Source organism: Xiphophorus hellerii, chromosome 2, assembly GCF_003331165.1.
Source record: "Xiphophorus hellerii strain 12219 chromosome 2, Xiphophorus_hellerii-4.1, whole genome shotgun sequence".
Taxonomy (NCBI): Eukaryota; Metazoa; Chordata; class Actinopteri; order Cyprinodontiformes; family Poeciliidae; genus Xiphophorus; species Xiphophorus hellerii.
Genome location: NC_045673.1, coordinates 1,614,624 through 1,636,407, shown reverse-complemented (window position 1 = coordinate 1,636,407; position 21,784 = coordinate 1,614,624). Strand labels below are relative to the sequence as shown.

The following is a 21,784-nucleotide window of genomic DNA, read 5'->3' as shown; positions in this document are numbered from 1 at the left end:
ATGAAGAGGAGGGGAAGGGTCAGACGTGCCATTTCTTTCTCAGGATTCCTGCTCAGGTGCTCACTGGAGTGTGAGCCAGACATGGCTTTGCACTTTGATGGGCTTGTTAGATGTGTTGTGTGATGGATTGCTCTTAGGAGACTCTTGAAAACCTGCTACATGTGTGGTGCACAGCACAGTGGCCAATTATCTTTAAAAAAAACTGTGCATGTTCTCTAAAATGTTTTCTAAACTAATTACATTTCCACTTTGCTGCAACCTTTGCTCAGAACAAACAAGGTGCTGTTGGAAAAAACACAGCCGCAGCTAAAAGAGGCGGGAACGCGCTCAAAGCAGGGTTTCCCTTAATTAGCCTGTTTTGCATTTCTCCAAGGATTTTTCGTCCGCATGCCAAATAAAGCTTAAATTGTATCAGTTTAGAACTGAATGTGCTGGAAGCATAGAAGAGATGAAAAAAGTGTGTTCTCAAACCTCCCTGGGGTTTCGCTAAACCACTTATTTCAGGCTAAACTGGATTATTGACAAAAGACACAAAGCTGGACGTCTTGAGTTTTCATGCATAATGGGGGCTGAAGCTCCAGGCTGGTGGTTCAACTGATGGATATTTAACTGGAAGATGCACAAGATTATTTGTTCATGAGAAAATACACGTCTTGATTGTGTTGCCTCTGTAGTTTGTGCCTCATTACACTCCTGGAACAATGCAGGCAGTCTATTTTTTGCTGTCACCTTTTATTTTTCTTAGGAAGTCAGAGCGTTTGGTGATTTAAGCCTTGAGCAGCAGCACTGAGGTCACAGCTACGGACTGAAGTGCAATCACAGGGTTGTTTTATGTTTTCACTGAAGCCCAGAAATGTTCTTTTGCACAAAGAAAACCCAAACGTTGAAATGCAGAAGAAGAATTTTAAGCAAAACATGACATGTGGATGCAGTTAGGATGGCAGCGTTTGAGTGTGCACAGAGTCTGGGAAGAGTGGGGATGACATATCTGTTCATCGCTGAGCCAAGTTGGAGTGAGCATGTTCTGGGGTGATTCCAGTGGATCACCGGTGGATCCCAAACAGGCAAACACGCTTAATTCAAATAAAAACGCTGGTTATGGCTTCTCTCATGGTTCTCATCACAGTGGCAGCTGAACAGACCTGCAGAAATGAGTCACAAACTCAACAGAGATCAGGGTGTTGTGTGATTCATGCTTGGTTTTAGAGAAACGTTCTCCAGACTGACCGGATTCCCCACAGTGGGGTTTCCTGTAAGCTGCTGTTTGGAGCTGCCAGAGGTCCTGAGATCCAGGTGAAAATCTCAGTAAATCTGAGGCGCAGCAGGTCCTGGCGTCCAACGCCGTCCCATAAGCATCTTTGGTGAACTCTGACCAGCTTCAGGTCACGGCGTTCTGCCGATCGGCTCCAAGCTGCACAGCCTCTCTGGTTTTCAACGTGTTTTCAAACGAACCGTTTAGATTTCATTTTAATTCTGAAACTTGATGTTTCAGGACATTTGTCTGTTTCTCCAGTTTTATTTTAATTATGCATCAACATTTCATTCTTCCTGTTTCTAAGACAGTTTTATTGTCTGAATGTTTCTTATTTTGTAACATTCAAATAATATTTGACCAATCCTGGAGTTTCCGTGTGAAATTCAGCAAAAACCAGATTTTTCTTTACTGACTTTGAACAAGCAGTTCATTTATTTACTCACTTGTTAACATATTGATTATTAAAATTTTCCACTGAATTCTTAGTTTTTTCTGAGAAGAAATCAATGTGAAATGCTCATCTGGATTGAAACTATGACCTTCTGTTGCTAAGCAACGCAACAGCTTCCTCGCCCGTCTCCATGAAACCCAGAATCACTCAGGGTCGTTTTCAGTCCTGACCTTTTTTCTGTGTGATGTTTGTCATATTTCCATAAGTTGTCATAGATACATTGGGCTCCAGCTCCAGAGATTTATCTTTCCGGTTCAGAAGTTGCATAAACAGGCGGTTGGTTCAGGCTGTTGTCATGGCGTTTTCCGGATGTTTCTGGACTCGTTTCCTTCCAGGCATCAGATCCCGGCGCTGTCAGCGATCATTAGCAGACAGAAGCTGCATTCAAAGGTTAATGATGCCCCTCTTTACAGACTCAGTTTGTAAATGACAAAGCAATCAATAGTACAGCCCTGAAGCTGTGATGGTTAAAACATCACATCTTCTGGGCCAAACTTTGGAATATTATAATGTTACAATCTTCTAAATGATTAAATATCAGAGAATGTGATGTTATGATCCCTCTGGAGATTTTTATTCCAGCATTCATTAACCTCCAGTTCATCTTTTTATATTCTGTATCTTCTTTTCCCTTGAGCTCTAAATGTAATATCTGAATGTAATTTTCAGAAAGTTAAAACTACAGAGGAGATTGGAAACTTTTGCACGTTTCCTAGCATTCTGGACACTTTAGGAAGGTCGCCTGGTCCGAACATCGGACATATCTCTTGCTGAAATATGTCGGGTCATTTTTCAGCTCTCCCCCAACAAGTGATTGAACAGCCAAACACTTTACATATTTCATCAGTATTTCCACACATTGGAGAAAGTGTGGAATATCAACTCTGTTATGATGAATGGAGTTCATACAGCTGTGCTTGTTTCCTTTTGTCTGCGGAGGCCATGAAGTTAAGATGACAAATGATGTGTGTAAAGAAAAGTTCTGCTGTTCCCTTTTATTTTAAACAATCAGTGAATTAATTCATCATAAATGTTCTGGTTTTAATAAAGAGAAGCCGGCTGAGCTGAACGATCTGACCGGGACTGGAGCTGAACGGTTTGGACTGCAGAGTCCTGTTCAACCAGAGGAGGTTCTGCCTCACACACAAACCTCTCATTTTGACAAAAGTAAAATGAAATAAATTTTGTCTCTCATTTTTCTTGTGTTTAACAAATAGAAATAACTGACAATCACAAACTTAACCAACCATGTCATAAATAATCTGCAATCAATACAACAATTAATACAACAATTCAGTCCAACTTTCATTCTTATTTTGCCGTTTTCTCTCCTGTCCCAATATTTAACTGTTCTATACCAGAAAAGATTATTCCTAAAACATATCTGAAAGAAAATGCAGCTATCTCCATGCTATGCTAGCTGATATGCTATTGGCTGGTGTTTGTTGCTTTGTGTGATCCAGTTTTGTGTTTTTGTGTCTGGCAGAGGAAGAACCAGCAGCTGCTGCTGAACGTGTTTCTGTTGGCCGTGTGGGGAGTCGTCTTACTGGCCTGCCGCTTCTCCTGGATGGGCAACAAGCCGCCCAACTTCTCCAACTCAGACAACCCAGCCGCTGACTCGCCTTCGCTCCTCTCCAGAACTTTGACCTTTTTCCACCTGCCTGCCGTCAACTTCTGGCTCCTCCTCTGCCCGGACACGCTGAGCTTTGATTGGTCGATGGACGCCTTGCCTCTGATCAGGAGCCTGGCTGACTGGAGGAACGTCCACACGGTTCTCTTTTACCTCGGATTGCTTTTGCTGGGTTGGTTTGGCCTGTGGATGCACTCAGCAACCAGGACCAAGGAAACCAATGGGAAAAGCCACCATTACATTAACGGCAGGAATGGGAACAGTAATGGACACAGTTACCACGAACACACAAACAACTCTCACACAGACACCAATAATATTTTCACCCAGAACGGAACCAGCAGCCTCTCAGAGAGCAGGACTTCACTGCCGACCACGGAGAATGTGGTTTCTTTCTCCCTGGGCCTTCTGGCCATCCCCTTTCTACCTGCTACAAACCTGTTTTTCTATGTTGGCTTTGTGATAGCAGAGAGAGTGCTGTACATCCCCAGCATGGGCTTCTGCCTGCTTGTTGCTGTGGGGCTGCGGTCGCTGTGTGTGCGAGTGCGACGCAGGTCCTGCAGGAGGCTGTTGCTGCTCTGCAGCGGCGCCATGCTCCTTCTGTTTGGGATGAAAACTGTGGTGAGGAATCAGGACTGGCAGAACGAGGAGATGCTCTACAAGTCAGGGATCTATGTCAATCCTGCTAAAGGTAAGACTGTCCTGACTCTGCTGAAACGATTATTTGTAATAATTGTGATTAATCGATTATTGAAATAACAGTCAACCTATACAGACTCTAAAACTGGCCGTCTGCTGAAAGAGTAATTAAACCAAAACTGTACAAAAAATATATACTTTTTACATTTAAGATGGAAAAAAACTTTATCTGTGATTTTAGCTTCATCCTGTTCAAATTCTGTAAAGGAAAATATATTAAGCATCTTTTGCTTTCCAATCATTAACCCAAAATACAATCAACAGATCAGTAAACAGTATTTTTTTAGTTGCAGATTCATCTTTTGCTACAAATGAACAAGGAATGTGTTATTCCATTCTATGCAATAAAATGTTTATTTTCTTATTTTAAAGGAATTGAATTAGTTATTTATTTGCATCTTGGTTGAATTGAAAATCTGCCAATTTTTAAAAATCAGATTAATCATCAAAATGATCAAGTACTAAAACAGTCCTAATCCTTGCCTTTAATTGTTTAAAGTCGGTGTTTAAACTTAAGCTCATCCACAGTTAAGCAGACATCTCTGCGTCCAACACATCACATTTTATTGCCTGAATAACTGGAGGAGGTCTTTCAGCTTTCAATGTGTTCTTGTCTCCATCGGTTTTCTGCAATACTAAATAATTTAAAGTGAATCTGCTTCAAAATGTCTCCTTCACTCAGGATCACCACAGATAGACGGAGACCTTAGTGCACAGAGTAAAAGTAGGATAAGTTAAATTCTGCATATGGTATTATTCACCTGCCTTCAGTACAGCAGTGAGTTAAAACGGAGTTGTCAGTCTTGATGATGTTTTTTCTCCAACTTTCCTGCCGTTTCCTGCTCAGAACGCCGTCCTCGCCTGTCCCCGACTGTCACTACCAGCCGCCCATAAAATATTCAAAAGGCTTCAAACTAATCAGACGCAGATTTAAACCCAAAGCTAAGTTTGCGGAGTTGCTGAGCAGTGCAGCAGGCGCGGGCCTCACGGCGCAGCAGAAGGACACGTTGAGTTTCTAATTTCCCTTTCAGATTCTGCAGCGGAGCTGAGGCATGACAGCTGTTTGCTTTGGCAGGCCGACACGGTAGCAGCAATGTCCCGCCTTACATTCAACAAAGCTAATATGGGATTTGAAGGGAGCCCAACATCAGACACACAAACTGTTTGGATTGCTGAAATCCACACAATCTTTTTTAAATAGAAAAAGTGATGCAGGCTGCTAAGAAAACAGATCAGTCTGGATTTGTAGCTCAAATTGTTTTAACTTCTCCTTGTTGATGGTCAAAACGCTGATTAGTTTCTAAAGACCAGGACAGATTATCCCACATTTAATGACTGTTTACCATTATCTTGTCGTTTTTGTGAGAGTTAGCTTTTAAATTATGCATCAAATGTTGGCATAAAGATCAGTGGCAGTTTATCCAGCAGACCAAATATATTCATATCTTTCAGAATTTGCATGCTCACCTCTTGAAATATGATCTCCTTCCAAATATTCCATCCAACCAATTCTTTCCAATAGTTAAATAACATGCAATGATACTGAGTTTAATAAATGTAGTAAAAACTTGTTTGTCATGATTCTATAAACAAATCAACCATGCTTTATGATTTTATTTCCCTTTCGGTTTCAGCTCTTCTGCTAATGCACCAACAGCAGAGCTAACTTTTCATTTAGCCTTTCCACTAACTTTGAAACGTTAAGTACACTTAGTTTTCTCTAAATTAATTTTTCATCTCTTTCTTCATTCCCCTGGGACATTTGTTTCCACTGAAGCTTCAATATAAACAAAGAATCATCAGAATAATATGCCTGGATTCTAAAACTGATCAGAAAAATAAAAACCCATCAAAACAAAATCCCGACACCAACAGCAGGTATTAGAGGCGGGATGTTCTGTGAAATAATGTGATCTATTATTAATAACTTTGTGGATCTTAGGTCTTATTGCCACATAAAATCAGAGTTCACATAAAGTACATATACTACATTCATGATTATTGTGTTTTAATCTACATTTATTTTACACTAATCAAGGATCTTTTATAAACTTTTCTACTGTATTCAGTGGAAAAAGCGAACATCACCTGTCAGTCTCTGTTCCTTGCTGTTAACTGCAGTTCATTCGGCTCCTCAGTGGCGCTGCGGTGGTTTTCTTTCAGGCTCAATCCCTGGAAAACCGTTTTTTCTTACATGGCGCTCCCCTACAGAGCCATTTGTTGTGTGAGATCACCAGCTGCAGCAGAACTGCATCGTTTTAGACGTTAAAAACTGCTTAACAAACTTAACATTATCACAAAAGGTCCTTCCTGTTTTTAACAAAGTCTTCATCATTTAGCATTTAGCTAACCTTTTCCTCTGTAACCTGTCAGCTTGGGGCAACCTGGGAAATGTTTTGAAGAGCCAGGGGAAGATGGATGAGGCTGAGCAGGCCTACAGAAACGCTCTGTATTACCGCAGCAACATGGCCGACATGCTGTATAACCTGTGAGTATGTATTTTCATACTTGTGTGCCGTTTGGGTTTATTTTCCTCTGGTTCTTGTGGATGTCAGTGTTTCTGTAAAGTGGCTGCAGAACCAGAGACGCAGTGCTTTGATCCCAGCTGTTCTCTCTGAGAAACTGCCCTCTTGTCTCATATTCCCCATCGTGTTGTTGCTGACAGGAGTATTAATGATGCCGTTTTAGTCAAAGAGGAAATGTAGAACACCAGGATTCCTTTGATTCCCACTCTTATCAGCTGCTTTTGTCTTGATTTGGAGCTTTAGCTCTGCACACTGCCTGTGTTGAGCTGTAAACCGTCTCACATGTTGTCCTGGTTTTTCTTTGTCTGCTCCAGAGGTTTGCTGCTGCAGGAAAGCAACAAGTTCTCCCAGGCGCTCCACTACTATAAGCTGGCCATTGGGAGCCGGCCAACGCTGGCTTGTAAGTACAGCTCTTGTCTTTTTATTGACAGCCTCCAGCCCCGGTGGTTGTGGCTGTGCCGTGTCCAGGCAACAGTGAACAAGGGCTGTGGTTATGTAAAGGGAAGTAATGGATGGCAAAGGGCAGCGGGTCTACGGCGGAGCTGAACATTCGAGCACAGCTGTGTGACCAGCTCTCTGAGCCCGCGCATGTCAACAGATCAAGCGAATGCATGATGTCATTCACCATGAATTCGGGTCGCGGCGCTCTCTCTGCTTTCATTCCTCCTTCAGTCTTGATCTTTTTCAGTTTTCTCACCTTCTGCTCTGTTATTTCTTCCTCCCAGTTCCAGGCTTCGGTCAGAGACAGATAAACAGAGTCCTGAACGTCTCGTCCTTCCTCCACCCGAGTAATTGAACATCTAATCAAGCTTGCGATAAAACTGGGAAATTCTAATTCAGCAATTATCCAATCTGCAGCAGCCGATAGCAGTTAATTACCCCGAGCTGCTGACATTTTGAACGCAGAATGTTAATGCGACAGTGTTCTTTCCAAGGTTACACCATCACTCACTGCCTAATTGTGAGCTAACTAGGGCACATTGTTGGCTTTTTATTCAGCCCACATCTTATTCTCTGATTAGAAAAAAACGTTTTGTTTGGCTGCTTGTAGGAGGGTTTGAAAATGACTTCCTTTTGTCAGGGTTTGCACAGGTGCTTGAAAGCCTTGAAAATACTTGAATTTTTCAAGGTTTAGAAAGTGTCTGATTTCTGTTTAAAGTCCTGGAAAGAACTTAACATTCAAACTGCACAGTTTAGTTATGAAGTCTAATCTTTTTAATTAAAAGCTTAAATCTGAAAAATTTTATTTACAGTTGAACCAGATATTTTACAGACACATTTTTTCACACTGTCAGAAGTTAAATCACACTAAACTTTTCTTGTTTTATGTTTGTTAGAAATACCAAAATTATTTCCATTTGCTAAATGCTAGAGAACTTAGTAAGAACATTTTTTATTTTGTTTTCAGAATATTTATTATTACTAATGGCTCAGTCACTTATTGATCTGTGTAAATAAAGTAAAGGTTGGCTTATGTTTTATACATTAAACAAAGTTATTACGTCATATAGTGAATTAAAACTTTGTTGCCATTCTGTGTTCATTTGTGTTTTGGTGCTGGAAAAGTATGAAAACTTACCTTGAAAATTCTGGAAAAGTGCTTAAATTTTACTGAAAGACTGTTTTGTCTTTCTGTGTTTTATTAATTCTTCTTCACAAAGGAAAGTGTTTACTGCAGAATCAAGTGGAACAGATAAAAAATGTGCAGGATGAGATAAAAACAGCAGAAACTGTTTAATTCCCAACTCGTCTCCTTTACCTTCATAATGCTGTTACTGCCTTGAAGAGCCTGGCAGATTGATCCGATGCGTCCAGTTTATTTATTCTAACCACCAGGCTTTCTTTAAAGAGGAAGGTCCTCTGGGACTAATTACTCACCAGTAGGTATTGATCAGAAGATCCCATCTTTGTCAGTCCAGATAACTCGGCATAATGCCTGCAAACAACTAGAAAAGATGGAAAAACTTCAGCCAGATTTGAGAAAAACTCACACTAACAATGCTTTTGTTTTCACAAACAGGATTTCACAAGTTTAACAAAACCCATAAAGAGTTTGAAACATTCCAGCGTTGATCAGTTCTAATCTGATCCAGCTGCAACAAGAAGAATAGAAATTGATCCTTTTTTGTGTTTTCCCCAACAGAATAAAACTTCTGTAAATCTCAGACTGGGTTTCAAATAATATCTGTTGGGTGTAATTATGTGCAGCTCAGATTTAACTAGAGATGATCAAGTGCAAAAAACATACAAACAATTGGATAATTCATCATGAAATATCGTCTTACTAAATAGATCGTGTTTTAATATCCACAATCTCAGAACCACCATGAAGTACTGAGTTATTTAAAAAAAATGAATGAATCAATATTCAAGTCAGTCGACTGTTTCACATGATCATAGTTCAGAAAACTGGATTAGCTGAGGATCATGCACACATTAAACCAATTCAGTTTATTTCCATAGAGCCAATTCACAACAAATTTGTTTTCAAACAAGTTGAGTTAATTATTCAAATTAGTTTAAAACGTTTCTGTCTAAAGAAAGCCAGCGGAGCACCGAGTCAGGTGTCGCTTCTGTAACTGAGAAAACATAAAGTTAACAAATGAAATGGCAAATAATACAAGTTGGAGAGTAGTAGGAGAAAAAAGTGAGGAAAATGATCAGTTTTTTCCTAGCAGCAGCAGAGACAGATCAGGATAACCTCAGCTCTTAAACTGAGGCATCTTCAGGGAGATCAGACAACGAAACGTTTTTAGATCCCAGAAAATCGTCTGTTTCAAACAGAAATGCAGAAATTACCAGGAAAGAGATGGAAAAAAACCTTCATGACTTTATTTTAGTGTCTTCATCAAACATCTTGATCAAGCATCCAAACCTTCTGAGTCAGGGCAGCTTTAATGGTTGTAAACATGCTTCTGCTGTCATGAAAGATAAAGGAATTAAACTCGTTTGGCACAGAGAAACGGATGTTTCAGGCGACCACAAAGAAATGGACCTACAGCTGCGAGGGATGTAATATGATTATGGAAATCAATAAACAGCCATCACTGAGCTGAGTGCTGTCGGATCGATCTGTTTATGCGACACCAGTCCACACAAGTCATGTACAAATGCCCAGGCAGATACATGCAATAATCCAGTTCAGTCTAATTCAATCCTGTAAATACCATTCAGTTGGTCACAGTCACATTTCTGTTCAGTCCTGTTGTAATGCAGTAAAAAGCATGGAGACCAAGTCCATTAGAATGATAAACGCCTGACGCCAGAGATTAGCCTGACCTTCACCTCCTGCTTGTTGGTTTTTTCTCCAGCCGCCTACTTGAACACGGGCATCATCCTCATGAATCAGGGCCGTCTGGACGAGGCCAAGCGGACCTTCCTGACCTGCGCTGACATCCCCGATGAGAACCTGAAGGACCCCCACGCCCACAAGAGTTCAGTCACCAGCTGCCTGTACAACCTGGGCAAGCTGCTGCATGAGCAGGGGCAGCAGGAGGTACCACACCCAAACGCCTTCAGCAAACCTGCCAGCATAACTTGTTTCCACTGAGCATGTAATCGCACAATTTGACTATTAGAAAGTAAATTAGCTTCATGGAAACATAATTTTAAAGAAACTCTAGTTATTTGATAAAAGGTTTTGTCAGCAGGGTTTTTTGGCCTTATCAGAATTGATCTATTTTGCAAAACTGTAATGGAAGCAGTTTTTACGGATCAGATAATTAAACCACAAAGACGACAGGAAGTATTTGGAAGATCACAATATACTTTATAATGACTTATTGCGTATTCACATGTGCTTTTGAGCTTCTGATTTAATGGAAACGCTACTAATGACAAAGTTTTGCTCACATTTGTAATCAGAACCAGAATCTGCAGCCCTAATAAGCTGGATTTACGGTTTTTTTCTATGGTGAGAAATTTCTATTTCTAAAGTAAGATAAATTGTAACAATTTCTTATTAATTCTTCTAATTTTTTATGTAAATTACATTTAGCTTCTTTTTATTACCAGTTGCATATTGATGTTATACTTTATACAGCAGTGTAGATCAGTTTCAGTTTTTATACTTTTTCCTGATAAATGTCCTGCTGCTGCGGGAGTTGAATTGCTTTTCATTCCCTTCATAAAGGACGATTTCAAACCACAGTAAACTGAGATGAAGCGCAGGATGCTGCTGACGGAGCCTTCAGGGGACGCTGAGTAAAACACTTGCTTTTATACGGACATTTTTTAAATTGCTCATAAGGGACGTTGTGTTTGCACAGATAATCCTCAGGCTGTTCTGAACAAATTCACTCTATCTCATGCCCCAAAGACCCAGTGGCCGTTTTTCCAATGTTGCACATTTATATTGAGTATAAGCAGTGATGCTGTAGATTCGATCAAAGCTGCAGCTGTAGTTCTGCTGGTTCAGTACTTTATAAACTGTTTGCATGCTTGAACCTAAAACAGTCCCCATTTAAACTCGAGGTCCTCTGAGGTCAATTGGTTGACATGCACCACATCTAACCAGCACTGTTCTGGTTGTGCTAACAGCCGTGACGTGCAGGATAGAGGCTTTGTGCTCAGCTCTGTATGAACCACCCAACCGGAGACCCCCGATTCCACGCTGGGTATTCATATTGGCCGGACCCGGCCGCGCCGGAGCAGTTCCCCAAAGCCAGTTTTTTTTTTATCTGGGAGGGTCTATCTGCTTTTTCTTACACAAACAATCCTCACCTTCTTTTTCTCATTTCTTTGTTTCTTTCACAGGAGGCTATCTCCATGTTTAAAGAAGCAATACAGAAAATGCCAAGACAATTTGCACCGCAGAGCCTCTACAACATGCTGGGTGAGTGCTGCTTTTGTTTCAGGATCATGAGAATAAAACAATATTACTGTTCCTTTAAACAGTCTGAGAAAGATGATGGTAATTCACAATGTTTGGGTTGATACCTGTGAACATGCATTAAGGTAACACCTCAAACACTTTGCTTTCCTGTGTGCGATGGTGGACAAGCTAAACCCGGTATTTAGCAGAATATAATGCTAAAACCATGGCACAGTATTTATTGGAAGCTAATGCTAAAGTGCTATACTGACACAGTATATCTGGATCTATTGCTAAAGCACAATATTAGTTCAGCGGAAACTAATGCTAAATGCTATACTAACATGGTATTTACCAGAAGCTAAGAAAAAACCCCAGAAATGTTGAAATGTTCAGGTCAATAACCGCCTCTCAAAAACCAAAAAGTTATCTCATCTCACATTGTGAAATGAGAAGTTTGACCTGGATGGGGGTGTTCTGACAGAAAAGCCTGTTTTAACAAGGCAGTAATAGATTTTTGTTAACATGTTGAACAGATTTAATCTGCAGCTCTGGTTGTTGGACTACAGCTGTACACCAGCTGTTCTCAGACTCATTCCTCTGCTCTTGATTTCATTATCTTTCCTCTAACCTTCCCACTTCTTCCTTTCAAACCTTTGCTGTTTAATATTTACACAAAGAGACAAACAGTTGAAACCTTGGATGTCTGTAATCCAGACCTGGTAATGCCCGGGGCTTGTTTGTGTGTTGGCAGAATACAATATGACAGAGCTTTGGAGATTATGTCAAAACGTTGATTAAAGCTCCCGGCACCATTAAGGGGCGACATGCCGTTTCAAATGGAGGCGCTGGGCCAGAGATCTGTGATTTCTGCTGCTTAGCGCCGCTTCCTCACTGGACTGATTTGCACATTTGGCTCTGGTGCTCATATCTGTTTCCAGTTTCACTCACTTTGCTCCTCTCATGCTGTTTGTCAGACGCCAACGAGCAGCAGCTTTCATCAGAGGCAGACCTGGGTGGTAATCTGCACCCTGCTGGTCTCCCTCCAACGCTCTCTGGTGGGCTCAGGAATGCTGCTCATTCTCAAACTGGTTCGCAGCTCCTTGGACTCAGTGTCACTTCTAATTGCATGTTAGTTTTTGTGCTTATCTCAGACACAGAACCTCTGCCAGGGAGCAGACCCATCAATAAAACAGGAGGTCAGAGATAAAAACCTGTAAATAACAGAATCCAGATAAACCTCACTGTACAGACACTCAGATTAAAGTTACAGCAATAATTATTTATTGGAGTAACCGCAGGGCTCCCTTATTGAATTCAAAATGAGGTTAAGGACTCGGGTTGAGTTTCAAAACTTGCATAGTAGCAGTAGGAATATGAAAAAGAAATGACAGAATGGAAACCCTGTGGTTTCTGAAGAAACCGTTCGTCTCCTATAAATCTCAGTTTCTCAGCAACCACATTCATGATAATGTAACATAAATAAGTTATCTTCAACCTGATAAAAACAAGGCTGAATAGATGGAGCCATATTCTTAATTTTCCAATTCTAACCCGCTGTACATTTATATGAAATTATCAATTATTTCAATCAGCAGGTTTTAACACACTGCCTTCCAGACTGTAGCTCTATTCAATTCTATTCAATTTTATTTCTATAAAGCCATTTCAACAAAGTCAGTTCAATCACACATACTTTCAGTTCATTATTAAAATTATCTTAAAAATTTTCTAAGGAAACTCAGCAGCTCATCCAGTGGTTGACTTACAGAATTCCTTCCTCTGGACCAGCAGGGGGCGACAGCACACAATCATATGTGTTGAGTCATTGACATGACTGAGCATGCATGTAGCAACAGTGGAGAGGAAAAACTACCCGTTAACAGGAAGAAACCTGATATCTGATCCAGAACGTTTCAAACAATTATTCAGGCTTTTATCTAATATCAGAAGAACTTTATGTATTTATATTTTTGTATTTGTCTGTGGAATGTAAAAATAATTCAGTCAGTCTTTGACTGGAATGAAACTTCCCTTTCAACTGAGTGCAGTGACTGACGTACAACACACATCAACAGTAAAGCACATGGATGATCAAACTCCATAACACAAAAGCAGAAATGCAACAGAAAAACGCTGCAAATAAAAACTGTTTGAGTCACAAAGCATAGAACCAAGCACCTGCAATTAACAAAACAAATGTGAATGAAAAATCAGCAAACACAGGAAGGAGAAGCTAACGAGAAAACGCTGCAAACTGCCAAAACAACTACATGTACAAAATGTTGCCAACTCACTACATAATAAGGAAGTCCTCCAGACCACTAGGGGGAGTCTGGAATCAGTAATATTAGCTAAGTTAAGACGCTGATGTTCAGTAATATTGAAAAAGACATGAAGTATAACAAACTTTTCCTTCAGTGAGTTTGCAGCTTTTCATTTTTGCTGCTGCTTTTATGAATTTACGCATTTCCCGTCTAGCTCCTGTTTCCTGTTGCAGAATTTTGTTTGTGGTTGCATCGTTTTCCATTTGCATTTGTTTTGCTAGTTGTATGTTTTTTTTTCTATTTTCTGGGATTGCAGTGTTTTTTGGTTGCAGTGTTTTTCTGTTGTGTGTTTTGAAGTGTCTGGCTCTTCCAGCCCCTTGTTGCCTGTTGCAGCTGTCGGCCACCGTTTGAGGACTGTCACCAGAAGAAGAGCAGGAAGCAGTTTGGTGTCTTGGCCTGTGACTCTGTGACCCCTGATCTGACCTTGTGACCCCCAGGTGAAGCCTACATGCGCCTGAACAAGCTGCCTGAAGCGGAGCACTGGTACAAGGAGTCTCTGAGAGCCAAGCCGGACCACATTCCTGCTCACCTCACCTACGGAAAACTCCTGGCTATCACAGTAAGACTTCATTTGAAACATTTTGCACCGAAATAAGTAATCTGGATCATACTCAGCTTTCAGAACGTTCTCTAATTCAATGCAGCAACTAGCTTTAGCTCATTAGCTCTTATTTCACAGTTATGTTTCTGTGGAGAGGTTTTTCCCATCACAATATTGATACTGGTGGAATGAAGCTCCAATCCTCCAGATCTACTGTCCTGTGATTTTTCCACTTGTCTCTTCTCCAACATGCCAACCTTTCATTCAGCCTGCAGAGCTGAATGAAAGGCTGCTGATGAGGGGATTCAGCTGCGCTGCAGCAGCCAAACGTTTCAGGATATAGTGACTGAAGAACCCGAACTCAGGTTTGGGTTTCAGCTCAACATTAAAACCTTCTTTCATTGAAATCTCATTCATGTTGCATATTTGAAGAAACAGAAAACCAACTTCCTAAAACATAGTAAAAAATAAAAAGTAGTTGCTTGGCTTCCTTCTGCATCTCAATGAGCAGAAAAAGTTTCCAAAGATTCATCTTTTATTGAATCTCTTTCTCTCTCACTGTCTGGCCCTAAAGGAACAGACATGAATAAAAGACATTGTTTCTGTTCCTACGGAAAACTTCCTGAACTCAATTTCCCACCTGAACAGAAGTTAAAATTTGCTCCTTTGTACTTATTATGCTGCTCCTTAGAATACCAACAACCATGCAGCCTGTAGAGAGGGAGGGAACGATGATTCTGTTTGTTGTATTTATTTGTGACAAATGATGGGAATTATTAGTTTGATGCATTTAATGATTGAAAATAAAATCAGATTTTTCAGTATTGATCACTGATCAAGTGTTTGATTGGTGCATCTCCAGTTTTCTCCTTGTTATTAATTCTTGTTCATCCTCACTTAACAGTCTTGGAATCTTTCAGGGAATCTTTGTTCTCAAAAACCTTAAAAGTTTCGGTTTATCATCAGTTCATGCAGAAACTGAGGAGTAAAACCTCAAGCTGGTCGTTCAGAGGTTCTGTTCAGAAAATAGTTTGGCATAAATTCAGGTTTTACTTCTTAGCAAAGCAAAAACAATAATTCCATTTCCATTTACATCATTGTAATAGCAAAAGAAAAATGTTCTAATCTGAATATAAACCCTGATGTGTTCTTAAATAACCTGCATAATAAGTTTAAATTGGGTTTTGAGCGTCAGGCTGGATGAGTTTTCGGTTCTGCACCCTGACTGTCTGAACAAACAGATGAGCTAAGAGTTGCTGTGTGAGCTGGTTTGAGGTGAAAACAGAGTTTCGATCATCTGAACCGTGTCTGGCCGCCGCTGCCCGTTCCTGCCGGCATGCAGCTCCTGATCGCTGCCGCCTCGCATGTCAGCAGCGTTTAAAATGATGAAACGCAGAGCAGGAAGTGGACCGGCCTGCAGCCCTCAGGCTTCGCTCCCTGTGGAACAACTCTTCATGATGAAGACACTTTAGATGCTGACCGGGTTTCAGGTTCACTTCCCCGCGAGCTGCAGGGAAGCTGCCGGATGGCGCTCTGCTGCAGGGTTACACAGAGGTCACAGAGGGGTCACACAGAGGTCACAGAGGGGTCACACAGAGGTCACACAGGGGTAGGATGAGGATGGTGGCGCTGAGCAGGTAGCTGACATCTGGAGCGATGAAGAAGTTAATGATGAAGATCAGTTCTGGGTTTCAGGTCATGATGGCGCCGCCGGCTGGGATGCATGTTGACATTTTTCCGTCACTTCCTCGGTAAGAGCCGACGTCAGAGTCAGAGCTACGTCTGCAGCTCGCCTGGTGCTATCAGGGATTTAAGGTGTGAGGAGTCCGCAGTGAGCTCGCCATGTTTGGAGCAAGAGGAAGAGCGCATACAGCTGCTTTTCTCATCCGTCTTTTCAACCCCCTGTTGGCTTTATTATGCTTTCGAGTTTCTCTCACAAGAGGAAGAGAAGCTAACAGCGGACTCATCTCGTTTTTATTTGCAAAAGTTTCTCTGTGTTTTTCTACCTCTGAGGATGTTGTTCTGTTTCTCTAAGTCTGTTGTTAATGCGTTTGGGCCTTAAAGGCACCCATCCCTCCATCCAGACCAGAACAAAAATGCACAGATGTGATGCTGCCCAGACATGAACTTTGACCCAGACTGGTACACCACCACTCAGCGCCTCCTCTGGTAAACATGTACCTGATTTTCAGATTTTTACAGTAGAAGATGTGGTTTTTAAATGGACTGTAACTCACTGTATGAAGCTTTTAATTTCATTAATTGCAGGATCTGTAATTAATGACATTGTCATCAAAAACTATCGACAAACTAAGCAGCATTTTCTTTATGTCCGTACTAGAAACCGATGAATGCACGCCTTAATCCAACTCCAGTCCGCCTTAATCCAGCTCCAGTCCGCCTTAATCCAACTCCAGTCCACATTAATCTAACTCCAGTCCGTTTGTCTAGAAAGTCCGTTTCGGCTGGGGAGGTCTGAATGCAAACGTCGGTCTGGGTTTGGTTGAAGTGAACTATGGTTCAGTTTGAATACATATGTGAACGCCAGAGAGACTGGAGACCGCTCCAAAAGCAGGCAGTGGACTACAGCGCAGGGCATTCTGGGTAAATACAAACAAAACAAACACCCTAGCCTAGCAGTAGTGGGAGAAATGTCTTTTACCAAAGACAAAAGAGAAATCCGCCAAGTGCTAAAATCTGACTCCATTTTTGTTTCCATTTGTTGAAGAAGGAAGTTGCTCTTCAGAGGTTTTTGTCAGTGGTTCTCGGTGCAGAGCCCCCGCAGGGCAGGAGGGGAACAGGTTGGTTTGAGTCAGAGCAGAGAGAAAGAGAACCAGCTGGAGGTGGAACAAATGCTGCTGTTTTCATCTCCAGTCGAACTGAGTCTACTGGGCTTTCAGGTGTTAAACATCCTCAGAATTTCTGCTTGCTCTGGTCAGTCTGAGCTGTGATTGGTTGCTTGTTCCAGTCTGCAGAGAGTAAAGGAGCTCTCTGCATCTGAAGAGTTTTAAACCGGCTGTTCCAACTCGCCCAGCCTCCAGAATCGATTCGCTCGTCTCTCTAAAGGCCGGAGTAAATGTTCGATTGAATAAAACTTGTGTGATCCTTATAAATATGCGAGTCTCCAACTCCCTGCAGACCCATAAGGTTCTCTGTGGCTGCGCTCACACACTTTCCACACACTGTCCTGTTTCATCAGGCACACACACACACATGCTGGCCTCCGGTGCTTCTGCTCTGGAAGTGTTTCTCCCTCAGATTAAAGCGGTAATGAATGAGCCTTCTCTGGGCCAAACATGACACCGTGCACTTTTGACAGATGACACGTGAGGAGGAGAGAATAACACTTGTGGTTCCCATGTTTCATGTCCGTTTATTGGGATTTAATGTTGCAGCAGTCTGTGGTTGAGGTGGGGGGCATTCGGTTCATGCAGAGGTATCTGGGCTGCTGAGCAGACCTTGGTGTTTTCATAATGAGCAGCTTTGAGAAGTGGGTGCAGAAATAATGACGCAGCTTCTAATCCTTCTCTCTCAGGGGCAGAAAACAGAAGCTGAGCGCTACTTCCTGAAGGCCATCCAACTGGATCCCACTAAGGGCAACTGCTACATGCATTACGGTGAGATTTCTGTTTTTATTTCAATTTGACACATCCTGACTTCTTATTCTCACATCTCAGTTATTTGATTTGGCTGTTAAAGACGTTCTGCACAAAGGCAGGAATTTACACATTTTGGACGCCTGTTTGGACAAGTGTTTGTTGACCCTTTTGTCACGTCTTCCTCCAAACATCAAGAATCTCTTTCTGTGTGTGGTTAGAGCGTTTTATGAGAACAGAGGATGATTTCCTCTCATTGTTCACTTCAGTTTGATGCGGACATGGAACGTGACAATTTCAGCGTCTCTCTTGTCTTCAGTCATTTTTAAATCTCTTAATAACATTCAATTTGATTATCATGTTAAATAAATCATATATTTCTTTAAAGATGTCAGCTGACTGTCATTGCAAAAGGCTTTTATTACAAAATATAAGAAAATGATGTGAATAAAGATGTTATAGGGCAGGGATTTTCAAAGTGAAGAAAGTGAAGTTTTTCACCATGAAGACTCAGTAGTCTCAGAAAGTTGCAGGGAAGATCAGAAAAAAATATAAAAATGTAAAAAATAAATACATTTTATTTTTTACCGATGCTGGTGACATTCCAAACCTAAATGTATGCCTACAACTTCCATGATGTTTCACCTGCTGTCCTTCTTTTAATTTTATTTTCACTGCTGAAAAAGCTTTTTTAGAAACAGAAACATTTAAATTAAGAAAAATATATTCTGTTTATCAAAAGCCTCTAAAGCCGCTGAGCTTTTTGTGACTTCAACCAGTTTTTTACAATCAGAAGTGGTTGAGAAACTTCCCTGAAGTCAATCAGGCAATCTGCTGAACTTCGGTGGGTGGTTCAGCGGTGATGGTGCTAACAAAGTCAAGCAAGGTGATAATTCCTCTTTATTTTGGACCTTCCAAGGATCAATGAATCTGCAGCCTTGTTGGTCCTCCATGATCCCATCAGAGGTTCAGTGTAAGTCAGGTACGCCTATGAAAGTGCAAATCTTTTCCAATAAACACTTTCACCAAACATCCACTGATCTATCAGGGTCAGCTAATCTGCACTGACCAAACAGGGATGGTGTGTAAAGTTCCTATCTGGTGTTTCAGTGCAGGCCTGAGCCAAAGTAAACATTGTTACAGCGTGTCCCTCTGAGCCTTCAGGAGAACCTGCTCATGTTTTAACAGTACTGCTGTTTTCTCCTGCAGGTCAGTTTTTACTGGAAGAGTCGCGGCTCCTGGAAGCAGCGGAGATGGCGAAGACGGCCGCCCGCCTCGACGGTGGGGAGTTCGATGTGGTGTTCAGCGCCGCTCACATGCTCAGGTACGGCCTTCAACACAGACCTCTCTGTCTTATTTTTGATTTCCGCGGTCTAGGTGCACGCACGTAGATGCTGCACAGTATTTCAGAACGGTTTTCCTTGGCTTGCCGAAAGCAGTGTGTCTGCACGCTTTATCCGAGGGCTTACTCCATTTCTCCGCCTGCGTGATTTTCTTGGCTGGACGTTGTAATCCCTCTCGCTGAACGGTGGTAGAATCCAGAACTGAAGCTTTAACTCATCGCAGCGAGAGATGTTCAAACTTCAGCTGTCTCTGGATCTGAATCTCACTTGGAAGTGTATTTGTTTGATGAGGCTGAGCAGAAAAGCTCTGAGGCCGGAGAGTCGGTGAACATGAGTCATGATTGGAAAAAGTGTCAAAGCTGAACACAACTTCAACCAACGGAGACATCTTAGTTAAAACTTCTCATGCGTCATTGTTGGGATCCTGTGGGATCCACACCGCGAACAGACTTCAGCGTAGAGACCTTCAGCATAGAGACCTCTGGAAGCCTAAGCGTTTCTCAGGCAATGCTTGGGTTGAACTCATCTCCGCCTGCTTGGCATGGGGTCCTGCTCTTCTGCAGCTCAGGCTCTTTATGTGTTTGTGTTGGACACGGACGTGGAAAGACCTCTACTTGATGCAGACAGAAGTGAATCTGCGCAGGAGAAGAGAAGAGATTAGAAGGAGAAGCAGATACTTACCAGTGTGTAAATGTTGTTTATGGCTCTCTGGGGTTTTCAGGTTGTCAGCATTTGGATTCTGAACTAATAATTCCCGCCTGCCTCCTTTAGCGCATCACTGAAAATGTGAATGTAGAAATGCTAGGGAAAATTTTTAAAGTTTTTGCCACGTTTCCCAGGTTATTTATTTGTATTATGACTGATATTCAAAACCGTTTCATGGTTAGGAGTTGGGGAAAGCCAAATATTACAAAGCAGTTGTCGTTTTAATTCAGAATAAAACAAAAGCTTTTTGCTTTTCGTTACCATGTAGCCCTCCTTTTTTCTCTCAGGTGGTTAAATCGGCCGTTCTTCTCAACATAAAACCTCCACTTCCTGTAAATCTTGAGCTGGTCGTTGGAAATCCAAAGTGACCCAAAGCTACTTCAAAATAAGAGCCTGAATGTAAGCTACTTTTTGACAGTCGGTAACCAAAATTTCAACACAGATGTCAAAATGTATTGAACTGAAAGTTTACAAAACAGCAAAATAATTTAGAATTTATCTGTAAACATTCATTTAGGAGAAACTAAGTGCACTAAGAGTTTCCACAGTTAGCAAAAACGTGCTAAATGAAAAATTAGCTGTGATTTTAGCACGTTAGAGGATTAGCGGAAGTGTGTCCAGCACTGTTAATTTCCATGTTCAAAGTGAAGACATTAAATTAAACCACAAGAAAGCTGATTGGTTATAAACCCACCAGGATTTAAGGAGTCTGACTCTGAAGTCTGACTCTGACCTGAATCCTCACTGACGTCGATTCGCTAACAGACTTTGACATCCTAAATGAAGCTGTGGGTCCAGACGGCCGCCGGCTTTGATCCAGGTAATATCAGGTGAGCGGCTGCTCACTCAGCCGTCCAGCTGCTGTCCTTGACTTTGTCAGAGGGAAATTATTTGCAATTAGACGTTTCTGCCATTAGGGAAAAAGCTGCAGCTGTGGATCCTGAAGGTGGTTCTGGAGAGAGCAGAGCATTAGTTCAGATAAAGGAAATGTTGCTGCTGTTTGAGAACGAGACGCCACAGACTTTAAATAAAACACAATATTTATGTCTTGACTGCAGATCTTATCTCAGGTGTCGCATTTTTAGGTAATAATTCTGACAAACGACCTTTCCTCAAATCCTGTTTGTCACAGTGAAACGAGACGTTTTCTTTGTATCCGTATCATTTATTTGTTTTAATCTCATTACAAGGTAATCATATTTTCTTTTTTCAATATCTTTGAATATATCGAACTGCAATACACACTAACCAGTTATGACTCAGATTGTGTTTATTTGTAGCCACCAGCCTCCTCCAATGAGCAGCTGCCTCCACCGTCGCAGCTAAACATTTCTGTTAAAAATACTTTTTCATTGATCTGATGTGATAGTAAAATTTTTGAAGACTCTGAATTTGAGGTTTTTATTAAAATGAACTGAAATAAATGCTTGAAATCCATCAGTATGCTTTTATCCCCTTGAAGTGATTTTCTCTTAAATATCCAGTGAACCAAACATCCCAAATCAACTAGATGTGAATGACTTTACTGGACTAACACTCCTCAAGTAATAAACCCTCAAGCCGTAATACGTAAATTTGATTTCCATCCTCAAACAGAGTCGAGTGATTTGCAGGTTTGAGCAGAAAGCAGAAAGTTCTCGTTGCGTTTCTTCATGCAGTTCCTCCATGTTATTTTCTCCGTGACCCCTGGGAACCGGTAAACACTCCGGGTTCAAGGCCTGGGCCAAAGCCAGCAGCAATAAAATTGACTAACGATCGCCTCTCCCTTTTTTTCCCTTTTCAGACAAGCCAAGCTCAACGAAGCAGCCGAGAAGTATTACGGACAAGCAGCGAGCCTAAGACCCAATGTGAGTAAAACCTTGACTCGCTATTCCTCCTCATTACCTTTTACTTTGATGG

At 41.4% G+C, this 21,784-nt stretch overlaps 1 protein-coding gene across 1 annotated transcript in view; it reads left to right on the top strand.

The window, feature by feature from the left end:
* Positions 1 to 21,784, top strand: part of tmtc2b (transmembrane O-mannosyltransferase targeting cadherins 2b) — a 97,014-nt gene that overhangs the window by 64,236 nt on the left and 10,994 nt on the right. Inside the window, exons 3-11 of the mRNA XM_032580483.1 lie at positions 3,193 to 4,027; positions 6,409 to 6,523; positions 6,875 to 6,960; positions 9,872 to 10,056; positions 11,316 to 11,394; positions 14,138 to 14,259; positions 17,777 to 17,858; positions 19,047 to 19,161; positions 21,669 to 21,732. Coding sequence (XP_032436374.1) covers positions 3,193 to 4,027; positions 6,409 to 6,523; positions 6,875 to 6,960; positions 9,872 to 10,056; positions 11,316 to 11,394; positions 14,138 to 14,259; positions 17,777 to 17,858; positions 19,047 to 19,161; positions 21,669 to 21,732 — 1,683 coding nt within the window. The remainder of the gene's footprint in view (positions 1 to 3,192; positions 4,028 to 6,408; positions 6,524 to 6,874; positions 6,961 to 9,871; positions 10,057 to 11,315; positions 11,395 to 14,137; positions 14,260 to 17,776; positions 17,859 to 19,046; positions 19,162 to 21,668; positions 21,733 to 21,784) is intronic.